Here is a 21,396-nt window from a genome sequence, read left to right as displayed (position 1 = left end):
CAGCAGGGGAGGGGCAGAGAGAGAGAGAGAGAGAGAGAGAGAGGGAGAGAGAGAGTCCCAAGCAGGCTCCACACTGTCAGCACAGAGCCCAGGGTGGGGCTCGAACTCACGAACTGTCAGATCATGACCTGAGCCGAAACCAAGAGTCAGATGCTTAAGCGACAGAGCCCCCCAGGCGCCCCGTGTTTCCGTTATAAATCCACGGTCTCCTCACGCCATGTGTCGTGTGCACGTGTCTTGCCAACATCCCTCTTTCCCTGTTAGGTTTCATTTTAAGTCGGCTCCCTGAAGAGCCTGGGGCTGGGTCTTAGAAGGATGTGACAAACCCCTTCACCCACATAGGGCACTACCCTCCTCCTCTTAGCAAAGCCGCTGAGGCAGAACACGGCTTCGCAGGCTTCCCCGTGGAGCCAGCTGAGACCATCCCTCCTGGGCAAACAAGGCCGCCTCCGTGCAGAGGTCTCCTCTGTGTCCTTCTGAATGCGTCCGTCTCCCTCGGTACTCTGTCCTTACGTCACCAAAAACGTTTTATCCTTATTCTGTAGAGCATCCTGGCCGTCCCGCTGGACTGAATTTGTCTTTCCGTCCTTCCCCCACGCTGACAAGAAGATCCTGTAATAACATACACTTGGTACTTTTCTTAACACCATGAGTCATTGTACACATGGGTATAGAGTCGTGTTTTGGAGCCTGAGAAGCTGATCCCAAAGGGTTTTGCTCTTGCTTTCGTGTACGTCTGCGTGCGAACAAATGTGCTCACGCACGCCCTGGATATCTGTTTTATTTATGTATTTATTTACTTATTATTTCTACTTTTGAGAGAGAGAGTACAAGTGGTGGAGGGGCAGAGGGAGAGGGAGAGAGAATCTTAAGCAGGTTCCATGCTGAGCACGGACCCCGACGCAGGGCTTGGTCCCACGACCCTGGGATCAAGACCTGAGCTGAAATCAAGAGTTGGACGCCCAACCGACTGAGCCACCTAGGTGCCCCATGAACATCTGTTTTGATTTCCATGTGCATCTAGAAGGTTTTTCCACAACCCACCTTCAAAGAGCATTGCACATCTGTTGAATACATCTGTCTATACCTCTCCTCATGGGCCCTACTAAGACCGCGTCTCCTCCCTACTGAGGAGCATCTGGAAACTTCTCTCCAGGTAGCCCAAGAGAATTGTCTGTCTGTATGTCTGTCTCTCTCTCTCTCTCTCTCTGAACACACACACACACACACACACACACACACACACACACCCCCCGCTCTCTCTGTTACTATCTTAGCACCCATTTAGTAACCCTCCAGCTCACGTTTTTTCCAGTCTTTGTTGCGCCTACAGTGATGGAGTGGCCTTCCCTCTCTGCCCACAGGCTGCACCTGGGAATTTGGAGCCATGGTAAACTACATCAAGAAGACCTATCCCCAGACCCAGCTGGTCGTCGTGGGCTTCAGCCTGGGCGGCAACATCGTGTGTAAATACCTGGGGGAGACTCAGGCCAACCAAGAGAAGGTCCTGTGCTGTGTCAGCGTGTGCCAGGGGTACAGCGCGCTGAGGTGAGTGGCCTCCCCGCCTGCTCCTGCCTCTCTCCCCCGTCGGGGTCTTCGGTTTGCGCTCCTCTCGTTGAGGTGCCCCAGTCAGTGCTCCAGCGCTGGTGTGGGAAGACCAGAGGGACCGTGGAAGCGTCTGGGCCTTGGAGGCACCTTGGTTTGCTTCCACATCATACACGGGAGTTGTCTTACCAGACTCCTTAAGCCCGATCCGCAGCTGTGCTCGGCGATCAGATCTGTAACTGAATAGGCCGCGGTTTCCCTGTGGAGTCTCTGCGAGGTGATTTTATCTGTTGGTGCTGCAGGAGTTTTGTAAGAACTGTGGGTTTACCAAAGAACACGAGACGGGTAACCCAGAATCTGGGAGCTGGGTCTTATGACCCCAGATCCCTCCTGCCTACAGAAGAGTTGAGTCTCGAAAGACATGGGGAAGGATCTGTAGAAACCGTGGAATCTGTGCCCTCACCTTCAAATACTAGTCTCCGTTCGGCATCCCAGACATCACCACAAGGGAGACGACCTGCTAGATAAAGGTTTATCTTACCCCTTAGTCTCCTGCCCACAGAGCCCCGCAGGACGAGCCCTAGGGGCGCATCATCATCTGCTCTGACTCCCCCTCAAGATCAGTGCTGCCCCAGATCTCCCGAGAGCCAGCAGACACACACGCTCATTCATTCACGCACACTTCTCCAGACTCTTCAAATGCATCCACATTTTTCCCGTACTCACTCTTCATGATAATGGCTCTTGTATAACGCATGGGTATGACCAATTATTACAGATCTCTTGAGGAAATCCAGTATTGCCCAAGAAAGTAAAAAAAAGTCTCCATCATTGATCCGACCTAATACCAAACAGTCCTTATAGTTAACAAATGATTCCTTCCTTTTGGCCTCCCGTTATCTCTCAAAATGCTGCTTAAACCTGTTTCAGCATTTGCTGACGGATAGAGGCTGTCTGTTGTTTCCAAAGATACATATTAACTGGAATTTGAGGCCGGCACAGCCAAAGGGCAAATGCAAGCCTAGAATTCAGCCTCGGCCCGTGAGGCGTAAAGCTGGCCAAAAAGGAGGATTTAAATGGGCCCGAAAGAAGACTTGAAAAACATCCCTGACGGAACCGTTCCTGAGTTCTAGGGCCGAGGCCTGGGTTCTAGTTTTCCTCGCCTGCACAGTGGGGAGACAATACTAATAAATTGTACCTACCTCGTAGTGCCGCTGTGAGGGTCAGAGGAGTGCACACGTATGCAGGGCAGGGACGTAGAGAGTCCATCAGTGACCAGTAATGACCATCGTTCATGGTGGGACAAGAAGGTAACGCTAGTGGGTCACAAAGACCAGTCTGGTGAACTGGTGACAGTTTTCACTGCGTTAAGAACCCCTCGGGGGACCATCTTAGAAATATATCCAGTTTCTTGGGTCCCAGCCCTGGAGATTTGGGCTCTAGAATCTGGGGCATGAGGCCAGGAATCTGCATTTGGACACATTCCAAGAGTGACTTCTGATATTTAGCCACATTTAGCAGCCACTGGGCCTGGGGATCTCAGCGGCCCCTCCAGCTCTAGTATCATGGGCCGAAGTGATGATACTAGATACCCCTCATCCTCCTGCCGGGAATCCTCCCCTTCACTGCCCTCTGTGCTCCGGAGAGCCAGCTGAAAGGACACGTCCCTTGATCTTGGCTAGAAATATCCAGTTCCCAATTCATAGCTGTTATGTAACCGGAGTTAACCAAGTTGCTGAGAGGGTAAGGTCCCTACCACAGGATTCAGGGGAACGGGTCCTGACACGAGGACCCTCGCCTGACAAATGGTCCGGTTTTCAGCAAGCCTTCTATCACCTGTAAGATTGGAATCACCAGAGTCCCTTCCTAAACCCAGTGCTCTGAGCACGGACTTTGTGTCCAGAGAGCACAGCATTTGATAAGTGGGAGGATGTAGGACAAGTTTGTTTTCTTTTTTTTTTTTTTGTTTCCACCAAGACACAAGATCTTAAACGACCGCAGCTTCTTTTCCTTTTGCTGCAGCAGCGCCATCTGCTGTTGGCAAGAGCATATGATCCGTGCGGTTGGTGAACAAAGGGGTTTGCCCTCACGCGAAGGGAGCTTAAAATCTGCTAAGTTTAGACTCTGTGAGGTGCCGTACATTTTGCAGACAGTCTACACCACCTTCCTTTGAGACCTCAGAGATCGTCACACTCATACTTACTCATTATCACATCAACCTCGTACAGTAAGGAGACAAAGAGGCAACTTCATCCTCGGGAGCACAGAGAACCCACCCTAGGGCCACGATCCTGTGGCCCTATGTACACACTGGAAGTGGTGGCAGGTCAGGGGGACCCCATCGCCCTGTGTGTGCGGGCGCCGCCCTGGGCTCGGGTGCCCTCAACATTTTAATGAGGTCTACTCCCCGAAGGTCAGTGCCTTACTCAAAACCAGTGTCACCTTTTTTTCCTGCCAAGGCTTGAGGGCGATGAGCCTTTGCGGCACTGGGATGATGGCGGCCATGCTTCCTTTACGCCGAGGTGGAGCAGGGAGGGCTCGTCTGCCTCTGCCGGGGCCCCACGGGAGTCCGTGCTGCCGGTAAATCTCTCCTAGTTGAGCCTAGAGAACCGCTTGCCAGTGACCCATCCCCTCCCGCTGGCTTCTCACCCCAGTAGCGCACCAGCCCCGTAGCCAGAGCCAACCCCAGACCAGCAGCCGTGCCCGCTTGCCGTAGTTCGCAAAGCCTAGCTGCTGCCAGAGAAGCTCATCTAGGATGTGCCGAACCACCCGAGAGCAGGATACAAGAACCCGAAATGCCTGCCGTCTCGTAGACTTCGCATAGTTCCCTCAGCGCAAGCAGCTGCCAGCCAGTCCCGGAAACGTGTGCGGTCAGACTCAGCGCAACTCTGGTTGAATTAATCATTTGAAACGTTCCTGCAAAGACTCGTGATTCTAAGTTCGTGCAGTGAGTGGCGATCGGCCAGGAGTGGCGGTGCCAGAAGATTACCTGCAGGTTAATTCGTTCCTTGATTCGTTTGGTTCCTTCAGCCAAGACACCCTTCTAGGTAACAGGGACACAGCCAGGAACAAGGCGGAAAAATTTCCTGCCCTCATGGAGCTTAAAGAAAAGGGAAGGAAAGCCTTTCGGGGGGGGGCTGGTTTCCGATCAAATCGTGTCTTCATTCCTAAGGGAGCCCTCAACAATCTGGCATTGCAGAATCTGCCGGTAATAATATGATTCGAATCCAAGCGTGTGATTACAGTTGGGGGATGAGAGACAGCCTGTGTCTGAGGACCTCACGGCAGTTCTCGACAGTAGAAGGATATTTACAAAGCAGCAAACCAACCGATACGCGTCACTAATAGATTCCACACTAGGCATCTGGGTGCCCAGGAAGTCCCCAGTCAAGCGAGGAGGCCAGAGGGGAGGGCTCTTGGAAGGAGGTGAGGGTAGGCACAGGGTCCGGGGGGGGGGGGGGGGGGCGCCCTTAAAGGACAACAGACAAGTTCCCAGGTCTCCGTGTCGGTCGGCTCCTGGCTGGGGGAGCGTGTGAGCACCGCTGGGTCTCAGCACAGTGCTTTCCGCAAGCTTCCCTGCCGCAGAGAACACCAGACATCACTTTCCAGCCAAATGGCGTATATATTCTCTTGTTTGCTCTGCATGGGCAAACCCCAGACTATGGCTGCATCTATGACAAAAGGAAGGGCTGTCATTCATAAAGTCCCTCTATAGACTTGTCCCTTCATCGGATCTGTGTTTATAGTGCAAGAACTGTATGCCGGTTTTAACAATCAGTAATTTTGCATCAGAGCCAAGCATGGGGGGAGAAACTGCTAAGTTTAGACGAAGCTCTGTGGGCAGAACTCCAGCCTGGAAGAATGCTTGGCTTTTCTACCACTGGGGTGTGAAGCTGACCAGATGGCTTGCCCTTAGTGTCTTGGGGGGTTTTGTTTATTCTTTATTGCTAATTCTTTCCTCTCAGAAAAATGAGAGTGACAGACCCTTTCACGTAGTAATCCCGTTCCTATAAAAGGACATCCTCAGGGCAAATAGTCTGATGAGGCAGAGAGGGGACTGGCAGTCCCTACCCTTGTCTGAGCTCCGTGCCCCACCCTGCCCCAAAGCCCCGCTGGCTGGAATGAAGGATTCTGGGCCCACGTCCCAGTGCAGAGATGGTTTTCTTTCGCTTGCACTCTCAAGCTAAACTAGCTAGAGGTGATGACCTCTCCCCAGGTCAGTCCTGTCCCCCGAACCAGCTGCCAGCCAGAAGCCCTCTTGCCTGGGTCTCTCCGGACCAGACGCTCCACGGTCCTTCCTCCCAGAGGCCATGCTGTTCAAGGCTGTTTGGTTTCGCCCCCAGGACAGTACGACTGTCTTGCAGGGCCAAGCTAGAGATAACCGGCACCTGTCTAGCAGGAGGGATAGTCATAAAATATTATCCACAAATCACAGTGGAAAACAAGGGAGATTTTACATTTAAAAATCAAGAAAATGTGTAACATAAAAGAACGTGTATATTTAAAAAAAAATTTTTTTTTAATGTTTATTTACTTTTGAGACAGAGACAGAGCATGAACGGGGGAGGGTCAGAGAGAGAGGGAGACACAGAATCTGAAGCAGGCTCCAGGCTCTGAGCTGTCAGCACAGAGCCCGATGCGGGGCTTGAACTCACTGACCGTGAGATCATGACCTGAGCCGAAGTCGGACGCTTAACCGACTGAGCCACCCAGGCGCCCCAAGAACGTGTATATTTAAAGTAGTGAGGCTACATCGGGTTCTGTGCTGACAGTGTGGAGCCTGCTTGGGATTCTCTCTCTCCCAGTCTCTCTCTGCCCCTCCCCTTCTCCCTCTCTCTCCCTCTCACTGTGTGTCTCAAAAATAAGTAAACATGAAAAAAGTAATGGGGAGCGCAACTATGTAAAAATAAGTAGAATGGTAGAAATGGGAAGTCCTAGTTTAACGGATGTAAACTTCCAGATTCACAAGACGGAAAAATTCTGGAGATTTATGACATATCACTGTGAATATGCTTAACACTACCGGACTGTGTACTTAAAAATGGTTAAGGAGGTAAATTTTATGGTATGTGTTTTTTTTACCACCACGATTAAATTTTTAAAAAGAAAAAAGATTGTAGATGGGCAAAACTTGGAAGAGAAATTCCCTTCCCCAGAGAAAAACCGTTTTCTTACACTGGTGTGATAACATGCCAGGAGATGCTTAACATGGTTTGATTTTAAAGTTTCTTTAGCACATTACGTTCAAGGTATGTTGTAATATTGCCTACGTCCATGTCTTCTTTTGTAGCCTGCCTTGTTGTCCCTTTTTGGAATGTCAGGGTCACGCGTGCCCAGGTTCACAGAACCTGCGTCTCATTCTCATCCTCCATGTTTTCTCGAAGACCACAGAAAAGATGTTTGGCCGCCCTCGCAGGGTCTCAGCACTCTGAGATATAATTGACTTGAGCCGGGAGACTTGAATTCCTTTGGGTGTTAGGTGCGTGCTTTCCCCATCTCATTCTGTTCCGATTTCAGTTCCTTTTAATCAGTGCTTAGTCCACTCGTTTTGAAACTCTGAGTTGGGAGGTTGAGCTTTCTCTGAGCAGAGCCCCCCAGCAGCGTGAAGTGCTTGGCTCTGCTCCTCCCTGCCCCGGTGGATTGCCCTGAACGTGACTGTGGATGCCTGTTTCCTTTGGATCCTCTTCTAAGTGATCTAAAAATCCGTCGTCTCCCACAACCTTTTATTTTTATTTTTTAAATATTTTTTTAATGTTTGCTTATTTTTGAGAGACAGAGAATAGAGAGCATGAGGGAGGGAAGGACAGAGAGAAAGGGAAACACAGAATCCAAAGCAGGCTCCAGGCTCTGAGCTGTCAGCCCAGAGCCGGACGCGGGGCTCAAACGCACAAACCACGAGATCATGACTTGAGCCGCCGTCGGATGCTTAACCGACTGAGCAGGCACCCCACCCACAACACCTTTTAAAACTCTCATAACTGTTCCAATAGAAACCGCTCACCAGCAGGTGGCTGGGAAAGCAGTGCAGAAAATATCTTATTATTTAACATTACATTGATCAGAGACAAAGGCATTTTAAAAGAACTTTATTTGTTTTGATAAAAGGTAGGTAGACAGATGGATGGATAAAGTTCTTTCAAAATCCACACATGTCCCGGTGAAGCATGCTGCTTTGGGAGGTACTCTGCTTCTCATTTGCAGTCTCGATGACAGAATAGCTTTGTGACTCTCGGGAGGCATCAGCCCTGGCAGAGTCATCCTGGTTCTTTCTGAAGTGGATGAAACCTGCCTTCCTGGAGGATTCAGAGCCTTCTCCTGACTGTTCATTATGACACATCTCTCTTGTGCCCTCGTTGGCCAGACTCTCCTGGTGGCTCAGCCCAGGGAGCCCATCCTGCTGTCCCCTCTCTCTCGTAGAGAACGTAGCCATCTAGAGACAAGCCAAGAACGTGGAGGTTTGGAGGCGCCAGGGTGGCTCAGTCAGTTGAGCACCCAACTCTTGGTTTCGGCTCAGGTCACGATCTCATGGTTCACAGGTTCAAGCCCAGTGTCAGGCTCTGCACTGACAGCACAGAACCTGCTTGAGATTCTCTCTCTCCCTCTCTCCCTCTTAAAAATAACAAATATTTTTAAAAGAAGAACACAGAGGTTCTGCTGTTTGGACAAGTAAAGGGGTTCCTTCATTGTCTGGAGAGCCGAAGTCCCCTGTCTTTGGTGCCCAATTTGTGGCTTGCTTCAAACAACGTCTGCCAGATGTCACCCAAATGTTCTGTTCATATTTTTCCACCTTGGACCTTGGGCTCAACCCAGGAATGTGTTTTCTTGCGAAGAGCACTCTTCTGCTTCTCTTGCTGGAAGTTTCCCTCATAGCCACCCAGGGGCCTCCACAGGATTCCTTCCAGTCCTGGTCCCATGTCAGCAAGTCCTGCTGATGCCTGTGAAATCTTGCTTGCTCTCCTCTGAGTTTCGTTCACCCTGTGTGTGTGGCCCGCCCGGGGGCCTGTCGCTACCCAAGACCGCAACAGTCTGTCCTTCCCTGTCCTTCGCCATTTGCTGGCAGTCAGTCCGCCATGTTTTCAGGGTTTCAGCTGAGTGTTCTCTCCCCTCCTGATCCATTCGCCTTGGTTTCCAGGCAGACGTCTGTCCCGTCCTTAGGAGACACACGCCGCGTCTTTCTCAGGAGCCTGCCCGCCCCCCAGGTCTCCTCAGCCAGGGCCAGAATCCAGACCCCTTACCACCACCAGCTGGCCAGCTCTCCACTCACCACATCCACCATTAACAGGAGCAGCGAAACACCACTAAAGTCCTCTGTCGGGCCTGTGATAAAGCTGTCTAGCTACCTCAGCCATAGAGCAATCAGTATGAAATGGATTCTCTCCTTCAACCCCCTGATCTGTCAGATGAGGCTTGGTGAGGTGAAGTGGTTTTGCAGAGTCTGGTGACCTATGTGGTGGGGTCGGATGGGCGGTATTCAGGTCCCTGCTCCGACTCACCAGCCGGGTGGCCTGGACGTCTCGTGAGACCTTCATGCCGCCGCCCGCCCCAAGGCCCCCGGCCCATCTGCCACACCAGCCTGCTCCTGCCTCCTGCCTCCTCTCGCTGCAAAAACAGGGCAGCAAAATGGGAGTTCGGCCTCAATGGGAACTGCGCTGTGCTCCACACGACCCACCGGTCTCTTTGCCGTCCCTGAGAATGATTGTTGAGGCTCACAGTTACCCGGTTAAGACTAACTTTGGCTTTTCTCTGTATCTTTTTGAACTTTGATCTCCTCAGCAGGGCAAATAATTTTCAGTAGCTCATAATCTAAAATAATTGTCTATTTTCTTTCTTTTTCTTCTTCCTCCTTCATTATGATGGAAAATTTTAGGCACATATAAAGTAAAAAGAGTAAGATATTGAATTCCCAGGTGCCCATCACCCACTTAAGCAATGCCTAGCTCACAGCCACTCTGGTTCCTCCACAGCTCAGACACACCCTGCTACCCCAGAAGCTGATTATTTTAAAGCGAATCCCAGGCATCATATCATTTCATCTGAAAATACTTTACTGGTTTGCACTGAAAGACTCTAAGAACTTTTTCTTATGTAACCACAGTACCATTATCATGCCAAGAAATGAATGATTCCCTAATATCCCATTTCTACTCAGCGTTCAGATTTCCCTGATTAATCTCACAGAAGGTTTTTAATAGTTGGCTTGTTTGATCGGGATCCATGTAATGCCTATGCGTGGCATTTGTTGATCTGTCTCGTAAGTTTCTTTTAGTCTATAGATTCTCCTCTCGGATTTCCTTCCATATATTGTTGTTGTTGGGATTGAAGAAATGAGGCCTTTTAAAAAATATATGGAATGAATGCATTTATAACACATTGCCCTTGATTATGTTTTATTCAACCAGTATAAAATTAAGTGTTAGTTCCTTAATTTTATACACAAAGGTGGTGAAAGACAGTCCCTGTGTATGCTGAGTAGTAAAGCAGAGATGCTAGGAATCCGCGTCAGCCAGCATTGATGGAGGGAAATGGTTCCAGCATCCTTCTTCCCTGTCCTCCTCAAGCCCAGGGCCCCTGTGCGTCCCCCAGAGCCTCTCAGTGAGTGGTGCCTGTGATCTTCAGTCAAGAGAGCCTCCGCGGTGCTGTCGTTCAGGTCTTAACGTTTATGGTCAGCACCTCCCCACTTCCTGCCTTATGCGTTCCCTCTAATACGAAGGACGTGCTAACCAAAGCATTTACGAAGTCAGCCAAGGAAGAAATGGACAAAGACAAGAGAAAGCTGGGATAATGAGACTGTCTGCCCTCTGAGGAGGGGGCAGCCTGGGTCCAAGGTCAGAGGAGGGGATGCCAGCGGAGGAGGCAGGTTCTGCCTCATGGATTGGGTGACTTCCCTCCTTCCTCCTCGCTCAGACTAAGAGGCAAGTGTCCAGATCCCTGCCTTAGTCGGGGTCCCACCCACAGTGATCTGGCCTATCCTTTCTGTGTGTGCGGCATTTGGGGAGCCCCCCGTGCATTTATAGAAGGGCCTTTTGACCTTTGAAGGCGGTGTTAGCTTTCCCACGGTTTATGTGAACTTCAGCCCACGTTTTATGAGCATGTCACACACCATTAAAGCCACAAACCCTCTTGCTTTTAACCTCCCACTACCTCTTATTTTTTAACCATGGTATTATGGGAAATGTTTGCCATTCCAAAATTGAAGGGTGGCAGCCTTGGGGAAATAACTTTTATAAACTCTTCTGGATTAAAAAAAAAAAAACAACAAAAACCTATGAACCACCCCGTCCCCTCTTTGGCCATCTGGGATAGGAAACCGATGGACCCCGCGTAGGAATGGTGACACCCGGGTTCACCCCCAGAGTGGAAGCAGGCCTCGAGACCCAGACGTCTGCAAGGTGGGAGTTAGCATGGACCCGGTGATGTTTGGGTTCACACCCAGGGAAGAGAGCACTGAGCAGTGAGGACCGAGCCAGGCGGTGGGAATTAGCACACTGGTGTTTGCTCACCTGTCGTGTGGCCAAGGAAATCTGCGCAGGTGCGCAGAGAAGGCCGCACTTTCCCTTGACCTGAGTGCGTGGTGGTCTCCTAATCTAGAGTGGGGATAATACTACCTGCCTTTTACTGCTGGGACTCAGGCGGTGGCCCTCATGTCAGGTAGGCCTAGTCATGCTGCCGGTGCACAGTAGCTTGAGGGGGGAAAAGACTTCAGAACGAGCCGCAGCAGCCGCGCCCAGGGAGGGTGGGTCGCCCGTCGTCTTCTTCCGTTTCCTTGCCCCTTAAACATTCTAAGGCTAATCAATAGAAAGCCCACCACTGTATGCTTTCCCTTTGCCTCTCAAACAGCGACCGAGAAGTTCTTTTAAGTTTTTCCCTGCACTGTGCCTCTCCACACCCCCACCCCCACCCCCCTTACGTATTCCTTCACTAAGCCAGAAAAACCGTCTGGCCAGGTGGGAAGCCGAATGGACGTGTTCAAAGGCCAGTACTGGCAGGTCCTGAGAAAGGCCACTGTGCCGCAAGGGGGTGTCGGGACTGCCACCCACAAAGCCTGTGCCCCCAGAGAGCTTCCCCGCTGGGGCCTTGCATTCAGCCCTGCGGCTCCCCTACGGAGAGCTGGAGACCACCCCGCAAAGACCCGTGTTCTGGGGCGGGAGCCAGTGCCCTCCTCCTCCAGGGAGAGGTGCCGGGAGCACCTTCTCGGGGCCCCAGCGCATGCCGCTAGCGGGTCCCTGCAAGGCCTCCCTGCAGCGCGTCTTCCCGGGCGCGGTCTCTCACTTCCCCCGTGGTTCTTTCAGGGCCCAGGAGACCTTCATGCAGTGGGACCAGTGCCGGCGCTTCTACAACTTCCTCATGGCGGACAACATGAAGAAGATCATCCTCTCGCACAGGTGCGTCGCCTTCCGTGCCCCCTCAGGAGACCGTTCCCCTCTGAGCTCATTCCCGAGTCACGAAGGCCAGAACTCGCGGTTGTCCAGGAGGACGAGAGAGGCAGGGTTGCTGCAGATTCTCTGCCGACCGCTTTGTGACTCGCTCAGAAGCAGACTGGTCCCGAGCTACCCATTTCGCCAACTCGCTTTCTGCTTTCATGATTCCCCACGTACCCAAGACGAGGAACCATTCTACGCCATTCTTGCCCAAACTAGAGCAACCCCGAGGGGGCCTGTCACGGTCTGGGGACCTTTCTCCTTAGGCTGCTCTCGTGCACGCCTCTGCGTGTTCCCCAAGCCGGTCTTGCCTCGCTCCTGCTCACGGTGCTTGGGTGGGGTCGCCCCTGACCACGCTTGGAGCGGCGCCCAGCGTGCGGGACAGGTCAGTAGGTATTGGCGATGGCTTTATCGTCGTGATTGTGAATAGTCACACCGTCCCTCCCCCTTCCCCTGCACCCGCCTTCCCTCTAGCCGGACTGGGCCACTTGGAGGTCCCGCGCCCTCTGGCCTCTCCCACGCCACCGGGGCCTCGCCGAAAATGCCCTTCCTGTCACGTCTCCCCAGACTTTAGGTCCGTCTCCGTGCTCCTCTGTGAAGCCAACTCCTTCACCCCCGAACTGTTTTTCTGTTGCTTCCCCGGTGTGAATCCTGTGTCTTGAACTAAACTGTAAAGCACTGGAGGGCCTGGGCTGCGTTTGATCCACCTCCCCCACCTCCAGAGCCTGGCACATCACGGGGACGCAGACAGAGCAATTTTAGAGGGGTTTTGATGCCATCCCAGGAAAGGCGACCTGAGTGATCTCAGTGGTTGAAAGAAAATATGGTACTGGCCTGCCCTAGCCAGGCGCCCCAGACTGGGCAGGATCCACGTGGAGTCTGGGCAGGGCTGGTGCTCACAGGCCCCTCAGGCTGCCAAGCTGCTAGGCCCTTGTGACTGGTGCGGGGAGGTACAAAAGGAGGCTTCTGTCCCCTGGGCTGACCGGATGTAAACTGTTTTCACTCAGCTGGTGGTCTTTGGGTCTCAGCTGTGAGTCAGGTGTGGCTCAGCTGAGGTTCACAGGGGGCTGGGGATTTGCTGACGTTCCAGAAGGGGTGAAGCCAAGCCTCTGACACCCAAGTGCAGGTCCTCTGTCTGCCTTCCACACTTCTGGAACGGGAGGGGACTCCTCCCAGGGAACGTTTGTTTGGCCACAGGGCCCAGTCTTGCCACTAATTAATCAGTCCAGAAGGTCCATCATGTAATTCTTAACAAATTGAGGGAACCCTTTGAATGTGCTCTAGGTGTATTTACATTTTTTTCAATTTCCTACAGAAAGCCAAACATTTAGAAATTTTAGGGGCACTTTAACCTGTGAGTTCTAGGGGTGCCTGGATGGCTCAGTCGGTTAAGCATCTGACTTGGACTCAGGTCATGATCTCACGGTTTGTGGAAGCCCCGCGTCGGGTTCTGTGCTGATGGCTCAGAGCCTGGAGCCTGCTTCGGATTTCTGTGTCTCCCTCACTATCTCTCCCCAACTCGTGCTCTGTCTTTCAAAGAAATAAACAAATGTTGATAATGCTAAATAAATGTTAAAAAATAATAAATTGTGAATTCTCAACTGTAGGTATACAATCTTCCTCATAATCTTTTTGGGGGAAAGATGTTAAAGAAATGTGCTCTTCTTTGAGAGAGGGGTAGTGAGTAGACACCAGAACGTGGAGGGCCAGACCGCAGACTCAGCCCTCCTGCTATGTGCCTGAGACCCTGCAGGGGATGAAGGTCTAAGTGTGTGTGTTTTGATCTCTACCTTTATTATCAGCTTCTCAAGATGGATCTTGTTCTTGATAGAAATGACTATTCTTCGGAGTATATGTAAGCTTTTTAGCTAACACGTTGGAGAGCAGTTGATTTGCCCCAGCGCTAAATGGGTTTTCCAATGTCTTCCTTGTTAAGTGACTGAAACAGCTCCTAAAGAGAAAGGGGCGGTGTCAACACCAGTGTAAAGGTGAGCCTTCGCCCCCCACTGTTTGGCTGACCGCCCACCACTCTCTATAGATCCCTTCCGAAGACCTCCCCTCCCCTTCAGTGAAGGATTCGTAATATAGATGATCCTTGAACAATTCGGGTGTTAGCTGCACAAGTCCACCTGCATGTGGATTTTTTATTTATTTATTTTTAAGCATTTATTTCTTCTGGGGAGAGCACAAGCAGGGGAGGGGCAGAGAGGGGGGGACAGAGGATCCAAAGTGGGGGCCACGCTGACAGCAGCAAGCCCGATGCGGGGCTTGAACTCACCAACCATGAGATCATGACCAGAGCCGAAGTCGGACGCTCAATCGACTGAGCCACCCAGGCACCCCTTGTGGATTTCTTATAGTCCAGTACTATAAATATATTTTTTCTTCCTTATGATTTTGTTATAACATTTTCTTCTCCCTAGCTTACGTTATTGTAGGAATACAGTACATAATACATGTAACATACAAAATATGTGTTTTTTTTGTCTGAGGTTCTTGGCAAGGCTTCCGGTCAACAGTAAGCTATTAATCGTTAAGTGTCCAGGGAGTCAGAAGTTCTGTGTGGATTTTTGACTGCGCTGGAAGCTGGCGCCCCTACCCCCGCATTGTTCAAGGGTGACAGTACTCACCTAGGCTCAAACCCGCTCTTTAGTTTGTCTAGCTGCCTCCGAAAAGGAAAACAAGACCTTGGCAATCATCTTTCTGCAGTTATTCAAAAATCAACATTGCAAGCTCATCCTCTGGAACATTCTGAGGGCTGAAGGGATCTCTCTCCGACTTGCCCTGTATCCCCTGTCAGATACTCTCTCCTGGCTTGACCCCCTGGGGAAAGGAAGCAGGCTCTGCTCACGGTTATTATCTGCCCTTTACATGTTTTTTTCAGCTTTATTGAGCTGAAAAATAAAATTGTAAGGTGTTCCAAATGTACAACACGATTTGGTTCATCATCTGCTTTTTGTTCTGTTTGCTGTTGTGTCTCATTCTAGGCAAGCTCTTTTCGGAGACCATGTTAAGAAACCCCAGAGCCTGGAGGACACTGACTTGAGCCGCCTCTACACAGCCACGTCCCTGATGCAGATTGATGACAACGTGATGAGGTGTGTCCATGCTCAGGGGGCAGGGCGCCAGACGTGGGGGCTACAGGCCGGCATTGCCCAGCTCAAGGGCTTTTCCTCTGCCCACTTCAGCATTAAGGTCTTTTTTTTTCCTTTGAATAAATGTCTAGTGTTTAATAAAAACTGAAGACTGCACAGAAAAATCCAAATTTCTAGTTGCCCTTAGAAAAAAAGAAGTTCTCACCACTCATTCTTCATTCTTGTGCGGTGTAACTGGGCTTGAAAACTGGGGACCTGGGGTGCGCACACCCTAGTTGTCCATAGCCCTTACCCCACCTGCCGTGCTCTGACCCTGGGGCAAGGATCAGGTGCCACGTAATTTGCATTTACAGGAGAAGGAAATATTTCTTGCGCTTATCTGTGTCTCTACCCAAAGTAAAAAACAAGAAATAGACAAGGAGGGCTGTGCATTGCAAGAAAACAGAGCCTCTTTCTTTGGGGCAGTGAAGTCTCTCCTGAGTATAATGCACTAAACCCTGCCCACTTCAGTCCTTTATCCTTCCCTGCCCCCTCCCTTCAGGCACCTGAGGCTGAGACCCTGACAGTGTCTTCCTTCCTAGCACCCATAGTTTCTGATTGAGCTTAGCCTTAGCTGGAAAAGGCAACGTTGATCTCTGGCCTCATCGTTCTCTTTAAAAACAACATCATTTTTATTTGATACCTTCAGGCATGATCTAAAGCAAGCTAACTGTTCACCCAGTAGATAGGCAGATATTGACCTGAGGGTGCTTATCTTCCTTACAGGATTTTAGTAGCTTTCTTACACCAAGCAACCTTGAAATAAGCCTGTTAACGGTTATGCAAAGGAAATAGACACTAGAAAATCACTGGTATGTTCAGAAGTTGAGAATGGATTCTACCCACTCTCACTGAAGATGGGAAATGCGACTTTATTGTGGTACTAACAAGAAAGAAACCAAACATTTAAACTCCCCCATTGATCGTGTGAATTTTTTTAAGCCCCAGAGGGAGTGGTGTTCAGCTCTCCCTAAAGCTCTTCCTTTTGAATGGTGTTGGATCGTAGCAGTTTTCATGACGGTCACCAGTAATACTGGAGGCCTGGAGTGCTTTCCTGGCCCTCTGGGACCACAAAGGGACTGACTGCATGCAGACAGGTGGCCCAGAGGTGATGTCTGCGCTCAGCCACTCCCTGCAGAGTAGACCCTGGCAGTGCAGCCTGAACTTTCTGGAGGCTTCCCAGGCAGAGATGTCTATGGGGCCTGGCAGTGGAGGAGATGTACATCTTCAGGGGAGGCATGGTATCTTTAAGACGCCAGTCAGGATAGAACAAAACCACCATTCAGATACCAGAAGTCCTAATGTGCATCAGAAAGAGGTTTCCAGAGATCCCCTGGCCTGGGGGTGACTCGGCCTGTTGGTGTCAGAGCCCCAGGATGAACAGGGCACAGGGCACAGCAAACCTCCAGGACTTTCATGCTGGAACATCAAAGGTTTGGTTAAATGTCAGTTTATCTCTGACTACTGCTCCGTGGGTGGACGGAATCAGTAACTGAATCTCTGTCTCAGTTCACAGTGGTCTGGGTTACTCGGCCAGGAAGAATTTTGTTGAAAAGAAGAGCTCTCATAAATGCCTTTGAATGTCCTTTTCCTAGCGTCTGCGGTGACATCTGGTTTTATACTGACTCGAAGTGTGTAACCTGTGCTAATAAATACTATAGATAACACTGAGTTTCTGTGCTGGTGTGCACTTTAAGGCCATAAATCTCAGTGCCGTTAAGGAAGGTGCTGTCCCTGGCTCCATTTTACGGAGAAGCTCAGAGAGGTTAAAGAGTTTGCCGGCGGTCACGGAGCCCGTAAGTGGCAGAGTCAGGATTTGAGCCCAGATACCAAAGCCAGAGCTCCTAACCCCTGACGCTGGTGCATCTGTACTGTCAACTGATGTGACGTGTCAGCGTGGGATGGGAGCAGTAATAAAATCCACTCTGCATCCGACCTTGTGACGAGTGTGGCTTCGTCCTCTCCTTCCCAGGAAGTTCCACGGCTACAGCTCCCTGAAGGAATATTATGAGGAGGAGAGCTGCATGCGGTACCTGCACAGGGTGAGTGACAGCACGGACTCAGAGGTAGCAGCAGCTCAGAAGTAGCATCACTTCCCCCCACCTTCACACCCCGTGCAACAAGCGTGCTCCCCAACCTCCTCAGGCTCGAACCGCGGTAGCTGTTGACTTGGGCTTTGTTTGTGAACCAAACTCTGGCCCTCTGGGGCCTCCGTAAATTAATCCCAGAGCTGCCCCTAGGTGCAGAGCGGGACCAGTCTGCTCCTGTGTCCGTGTTAAAGCCCTTAAAATTACTGCAACACCCTTTTTTTTTTTTAGTCTTCTTTGACAGTGTAATCTTGCCTGGTTCCTGCCATGGTCGTTCATAGATCTGTGTAGATTTCTTACAATTCTGGACTTTTTTTTTTTTTTTTTTGCCATTGTGCATTTTGTTAGTGTGGCAGCTAGGACTAAACCTCCAAGTTCCTGCCATGATCTGGTGAGCCCAGAGGAAAAGAGATGTATTTCTGTATCAGAACGATGAGGAACAGGTCTGCTGGCAAGATGGGCAGGTTTCTATTAATGCAGTTTCTGGCAGCTGCCATAAACTTTATGTGGATTAAATTAAGTTTGTGGCCACTCATCAGCGCCCTCTGTTTTCACCTGCACCACCACCAAACCAGTCTCTCCTCATTCTTTGTACAATTGCTCCTTTCCCTCAAGCGCAGGACTTCCCATTTAGCCCTGTCAATGTCCACCTGGTGGCTCGGCCCCCTACTCACCCAGCTGAAGCACGTAATTGTGAATTGCGGTCCTGCCGTCTGTCACATCGGCCACCCCTCCTGGTTTAGCATCATCCCCCAGGCTCTGGGTGCCTTCATTGAAGCCGCTACAGAACCGTTGAGCTGTCTAGACCAGTGTTGGAGAGCGCCAGGTTGGCACAGCCAGTCTCTATGCTGCCCGGGTGCGGCTGTCCATAGCGTCTGAGTGCCCTTCAGCCCTTCTCCCCGAAAATGAAAAAGGCTGTTTTACTACAATGGATGTTGAACGCAACCCCACTGAGAGCTTCCCAATATCCACCAGCCTACTCTTGGTTTTCCCCTTCAGATTCCCCTAGAAAATCTCCCTTGTCTGGAAGGGAGCACCCTCCATTTGTCCTCCCCACAGTATAAACGGAATGAATGTGTACATCACTCTCTGTAGGGTCACTTTTCTGAAAGGTGGGCTAACCTGAAATACTGGGAGTCTCATCAGAAAGATTTTGCCCGTGAGCCCCATTGAGCACCTACCCAGGCTCCATCAGAACACGTGGGTCCCCTAGGACACCTGCCAGCCCGCCATCAGATTGCAGTTACGGTTCATGCCACCGCCAGGGAACACAGGCAGCCTTAATCCACTCGTGCAGTGGACTGAACAGGAACCCTCTTCCCTTTGCTTCAAAGGCATGTCCGGTAGTTGAATTTGAGCCTTGACTCGGGGGGACAGGGGGGGGTCTAAGAAAGGGAATCGATCATTTATTTCTCCTTTATTTTCCTGTTGCAGATTTATGTGCCTCTCATGCTGGTCAACGCAGCCGATGACCCCTTGGTGCATGAAAGCCTCCTAACCATTCCAAAATCTCTTTCAGGTAAGTGTTCCTTCCTGCTGCTCCCTTGGCCATTCAGCACGTTGCCATGGCAAACTCTGTCACCTTCATACTGCCGTCACCTCTTGTAGGTCAGCTTCTGTGGGGAAGGACATCCCGTGGCGGGGTTCTCGTTCAGCCTGCCTTGATAGTACTGGGGCTGTGATGAGCCCTGGGCAGAGCCTTGTGTTCTCTCTTGGTGCCAGAGACGACCGTCATTTATATCCATAGCCAAGAGGGGTTTGGGGGAGTTCCCCAGTGTTCTGTGAAATTATTGTCTCAGGGTTTATGGTTCCATTAAATTGGAGAGTTTGATATAAAGAGATATTTCGACTTAAACATGACACGAGGGGCACCTGGGTGGCTCAGTCGGTTAAGCTTCTGACTTCGACGCAGGTTATGATCTCACAGTTCACGGGTTTGACCCCCGCATCCGGCTCTGTGCTGGCAGCTCAGAGCCTGGAGCCTGCTTCAGATTCTGTGTCTCCCTCTCTCTCTGCCCCTCCCCTGCTCATGCTCTCTCTCTCTCTCTCAAAATAAATAAACATTAAAAAAATTTTTTAAAAACCTGACACGAAAAGCAGAACAAAAAAGCCAATTCTGCTGCCTCTTCTGACAGCCTCTCCATCTGCTTTGAGGATAAAAATATAAGCAACTGAAAAAGCAAAGAACGTTGCTCATGGGAATGCCGCTGTGTTTCAGGCCGGCTCGGTCTCACCCCACGCTAGAGAGGGGCTGAGGGAGAAACGAGAGAGAGCGAGCGAGTGAGCATGTAGCAGCAGAAGGAAACACTTGGAAATCCCAAGACCACTTGCACTGCAGTTCAGCTCCCCGGGACCCATTCTCCTGCCCTCTGTAGCCCTCCGCGACCACGTTTCTCTTATAAATATCCTATATTAAGCAGAGCAGGGGCCCTTCTGGCTCGAACTCCAGGCCAGGGGAGTAAAAGCCACAGCGGGTGGAGCCCCGTGCCCTGCTCGGAGTGGATGTTGTGTGTGATACAGGTGTGTGAGGTGATAAAGCCGCCCGTCCTCAACCCGCTGTCAAGCCGTAGGCTCCCTGCACAAAAGCAGCCCAGTGAGCAGCGTGCAGCAGAGAAAGCGGCCGTGCCGTTTCCTTCCGGTGTCCAGAGTAACACCAGTAGCTCTCATGCTGCCACGCAGAATCTATGAAATCGCAACTGAAAAGGAAGCAGAAGGCAGGGTCACCCCGCAAGAGAGTCCCGCAGAGCCAGAACTGTGCGCCCCAGGAGGTGCCTCCAAGGCCTGGAGCAGCCGGGCCCCTGCCAGTCGGTCCCCTGGGAAGACATTTTTCTGTGGTGCCTGGCCACACATGGCTGCCCATCTTGCCCTATCTTCACTAATGGCCTCTCCGAGCCCACGCGGGACTACGAGCCCACGTGTGGACTCCTGAAGTCAGGCTCCAGGTTAGCGGCGCTGGGCATGGCCAGCTTTAAGTTCTGTTTTAGTCTCAAACGAGAAGTGTCTGTGATGAAAGAACATTGACTCCGCTGAAGTAAATAACAGCATACGTGGCCGTGAATCCCTCCTCAAAGCCTGGCCCCCACCGGTAGCTTCGGCGTCACCTGGGAGCTGGTTAGAAATGCAGAATGTCAGCTTTTCCACCTGGCGTATTAGGGTACATTAAGGTGACAGCCCGGATTTGGAGGCACGGTCAGATTTGAAGCATCTGGCTGTATAATCAAATCACTTGGGGAGCTTTAGCGAGACCCGTGCACCCGAGCGTGCGTGCTCGCTCCCTCTCTGTCACCCCAGGTGATTCTAACATACACCCGAGTCTGAGAACCCTCTGGATTTCAAAGTGTTGCTTAAGCCGGTGCCCATTCCGCCCCAAAGCCAAGCTGTTCCAGTACCTGCTAGATCCCACGGCCTTGGCCACCCGCCTCATCTCCCTCCCACTCTGGTGAGTGAGGCAGAGTGAGGAGAAGTCAAGTACATCCTCTTGGTGACCTTCACCCGGGGGGAAAGCCCGGGCCCACCCTGGCCGGCGCCCTTTGGCACATCCTGCCTTGGAGCGCGCCAGACGGTGACTCACTCAGCTGCCTTCCCCCCGCAGAGAAACGGGAGAACGTCATGTTTGTGCTGCCTCTGCACGGGGGCCACCTGGGCTTCTTTGAGGGTTCCGTGCTGTTCCCCGAGCCCCTGACGTGGATGGATAAGCTGGTGGTGGAGTATGCCAACGCCATCTGCCAGTGGGAGCGGAACAAGTCTCAGTGCTCTGACACGGAGCAGGTGGAGGCCGACCTGGAGTGAGGCCTCCCGGACTCCGGCGCGCTCCAGCTGCCTCCCCTGGAACCCGCGTCCATCACCGGCTGTTTCAGGTCCCCCCCCCACCCCCCACCTCCCTCAGTGACCTGGATCTGACCTCACACCATCAGCGGGGACCACCCACCAGGCGCACCTGCGCTGGAGCAGGCGGCCAGTCCCTGGGGGCTCCAGCCTATTTTTGTGCTTAGTTACTGGTTTTCTCCACGGCGACTGGCGACAGGATTCTCACCCTCCTGTCCCAGTCTCGGCGTTTGATTGCTCTTAAGCCAATTACATCTAGTTTCCCTATGAAAAATGTGTCTGAACAGCAGTTTTGCTTTGCCAATCGAAAGGCTTGTCCCCCAGAGCAGTGAAGGATGTATGCTATTTTGCGGTGGTTGTATGTGTCCTTATGTAGACCCTGACAAG

The 21,396-nt window shown here is 51.5% G+C and overlaps 1 protein-coding gene across 1 annotated transcript in view; it reads left to right on the top strand.

Moving 5' to 3' along the window:
• Positions 1-21,190, top strand: part of ABHD2 (abhydrolase domain containing 2, acylglycerol lipase) — a 100,069-nt gene extending 78,879 nt beyond the window's left edge. Inside the window, exons 6-11 of the mRNA XM_019460224.2 lie at positions 1,365-1,548; positions 11,835-11,927; positions 14,951-15,061; positions 17,070-17,139; positions 18,619-18,703; positions 20,777-21,190. Coding sequence (XP_019315769.1) covers positions 1,365-1,548; positions 11,835-11,927; positions 14,951-15,061; positions 17,070-17,139; positions 18,619-18,703; positions 20,777-20,973 — 740 coding nt within the window. The 3' untranslated portion in view covers positions 20,974-21,190. The remainder of the gene's footprint in view (positions 1-1,364; positions 1,549-11,834; positions 11,928-14,950; positions 15,062-17,069; positions 17,140-18,618; positions 18,704-20,776) is intronic.
• The last annotated feature ends 206 nt before the right edge of the window (positions 21,191-21,396 follow it).

The sequence above is a fragment of the Panthera pardus genome, unplaced genomic scaffold (assembly GCF_024362965.1).
Source record: "Panthera pardus isolate Hobbes unplaced genomic scaffold, ASM2436296v1 HiC_scaffold_23, whole genome shotgun sequence".
Classification (NCBI taxonomy): Eukaryota; Metazoa; Chordata; class Mammalia; order Carnivora; family Felidae; genus Panthera; species Panthera pardus.
Note: the sequence above shows the minus strand (reverse complement) of the source record. Positions and strands in the feature narration are given on the sequence as shown.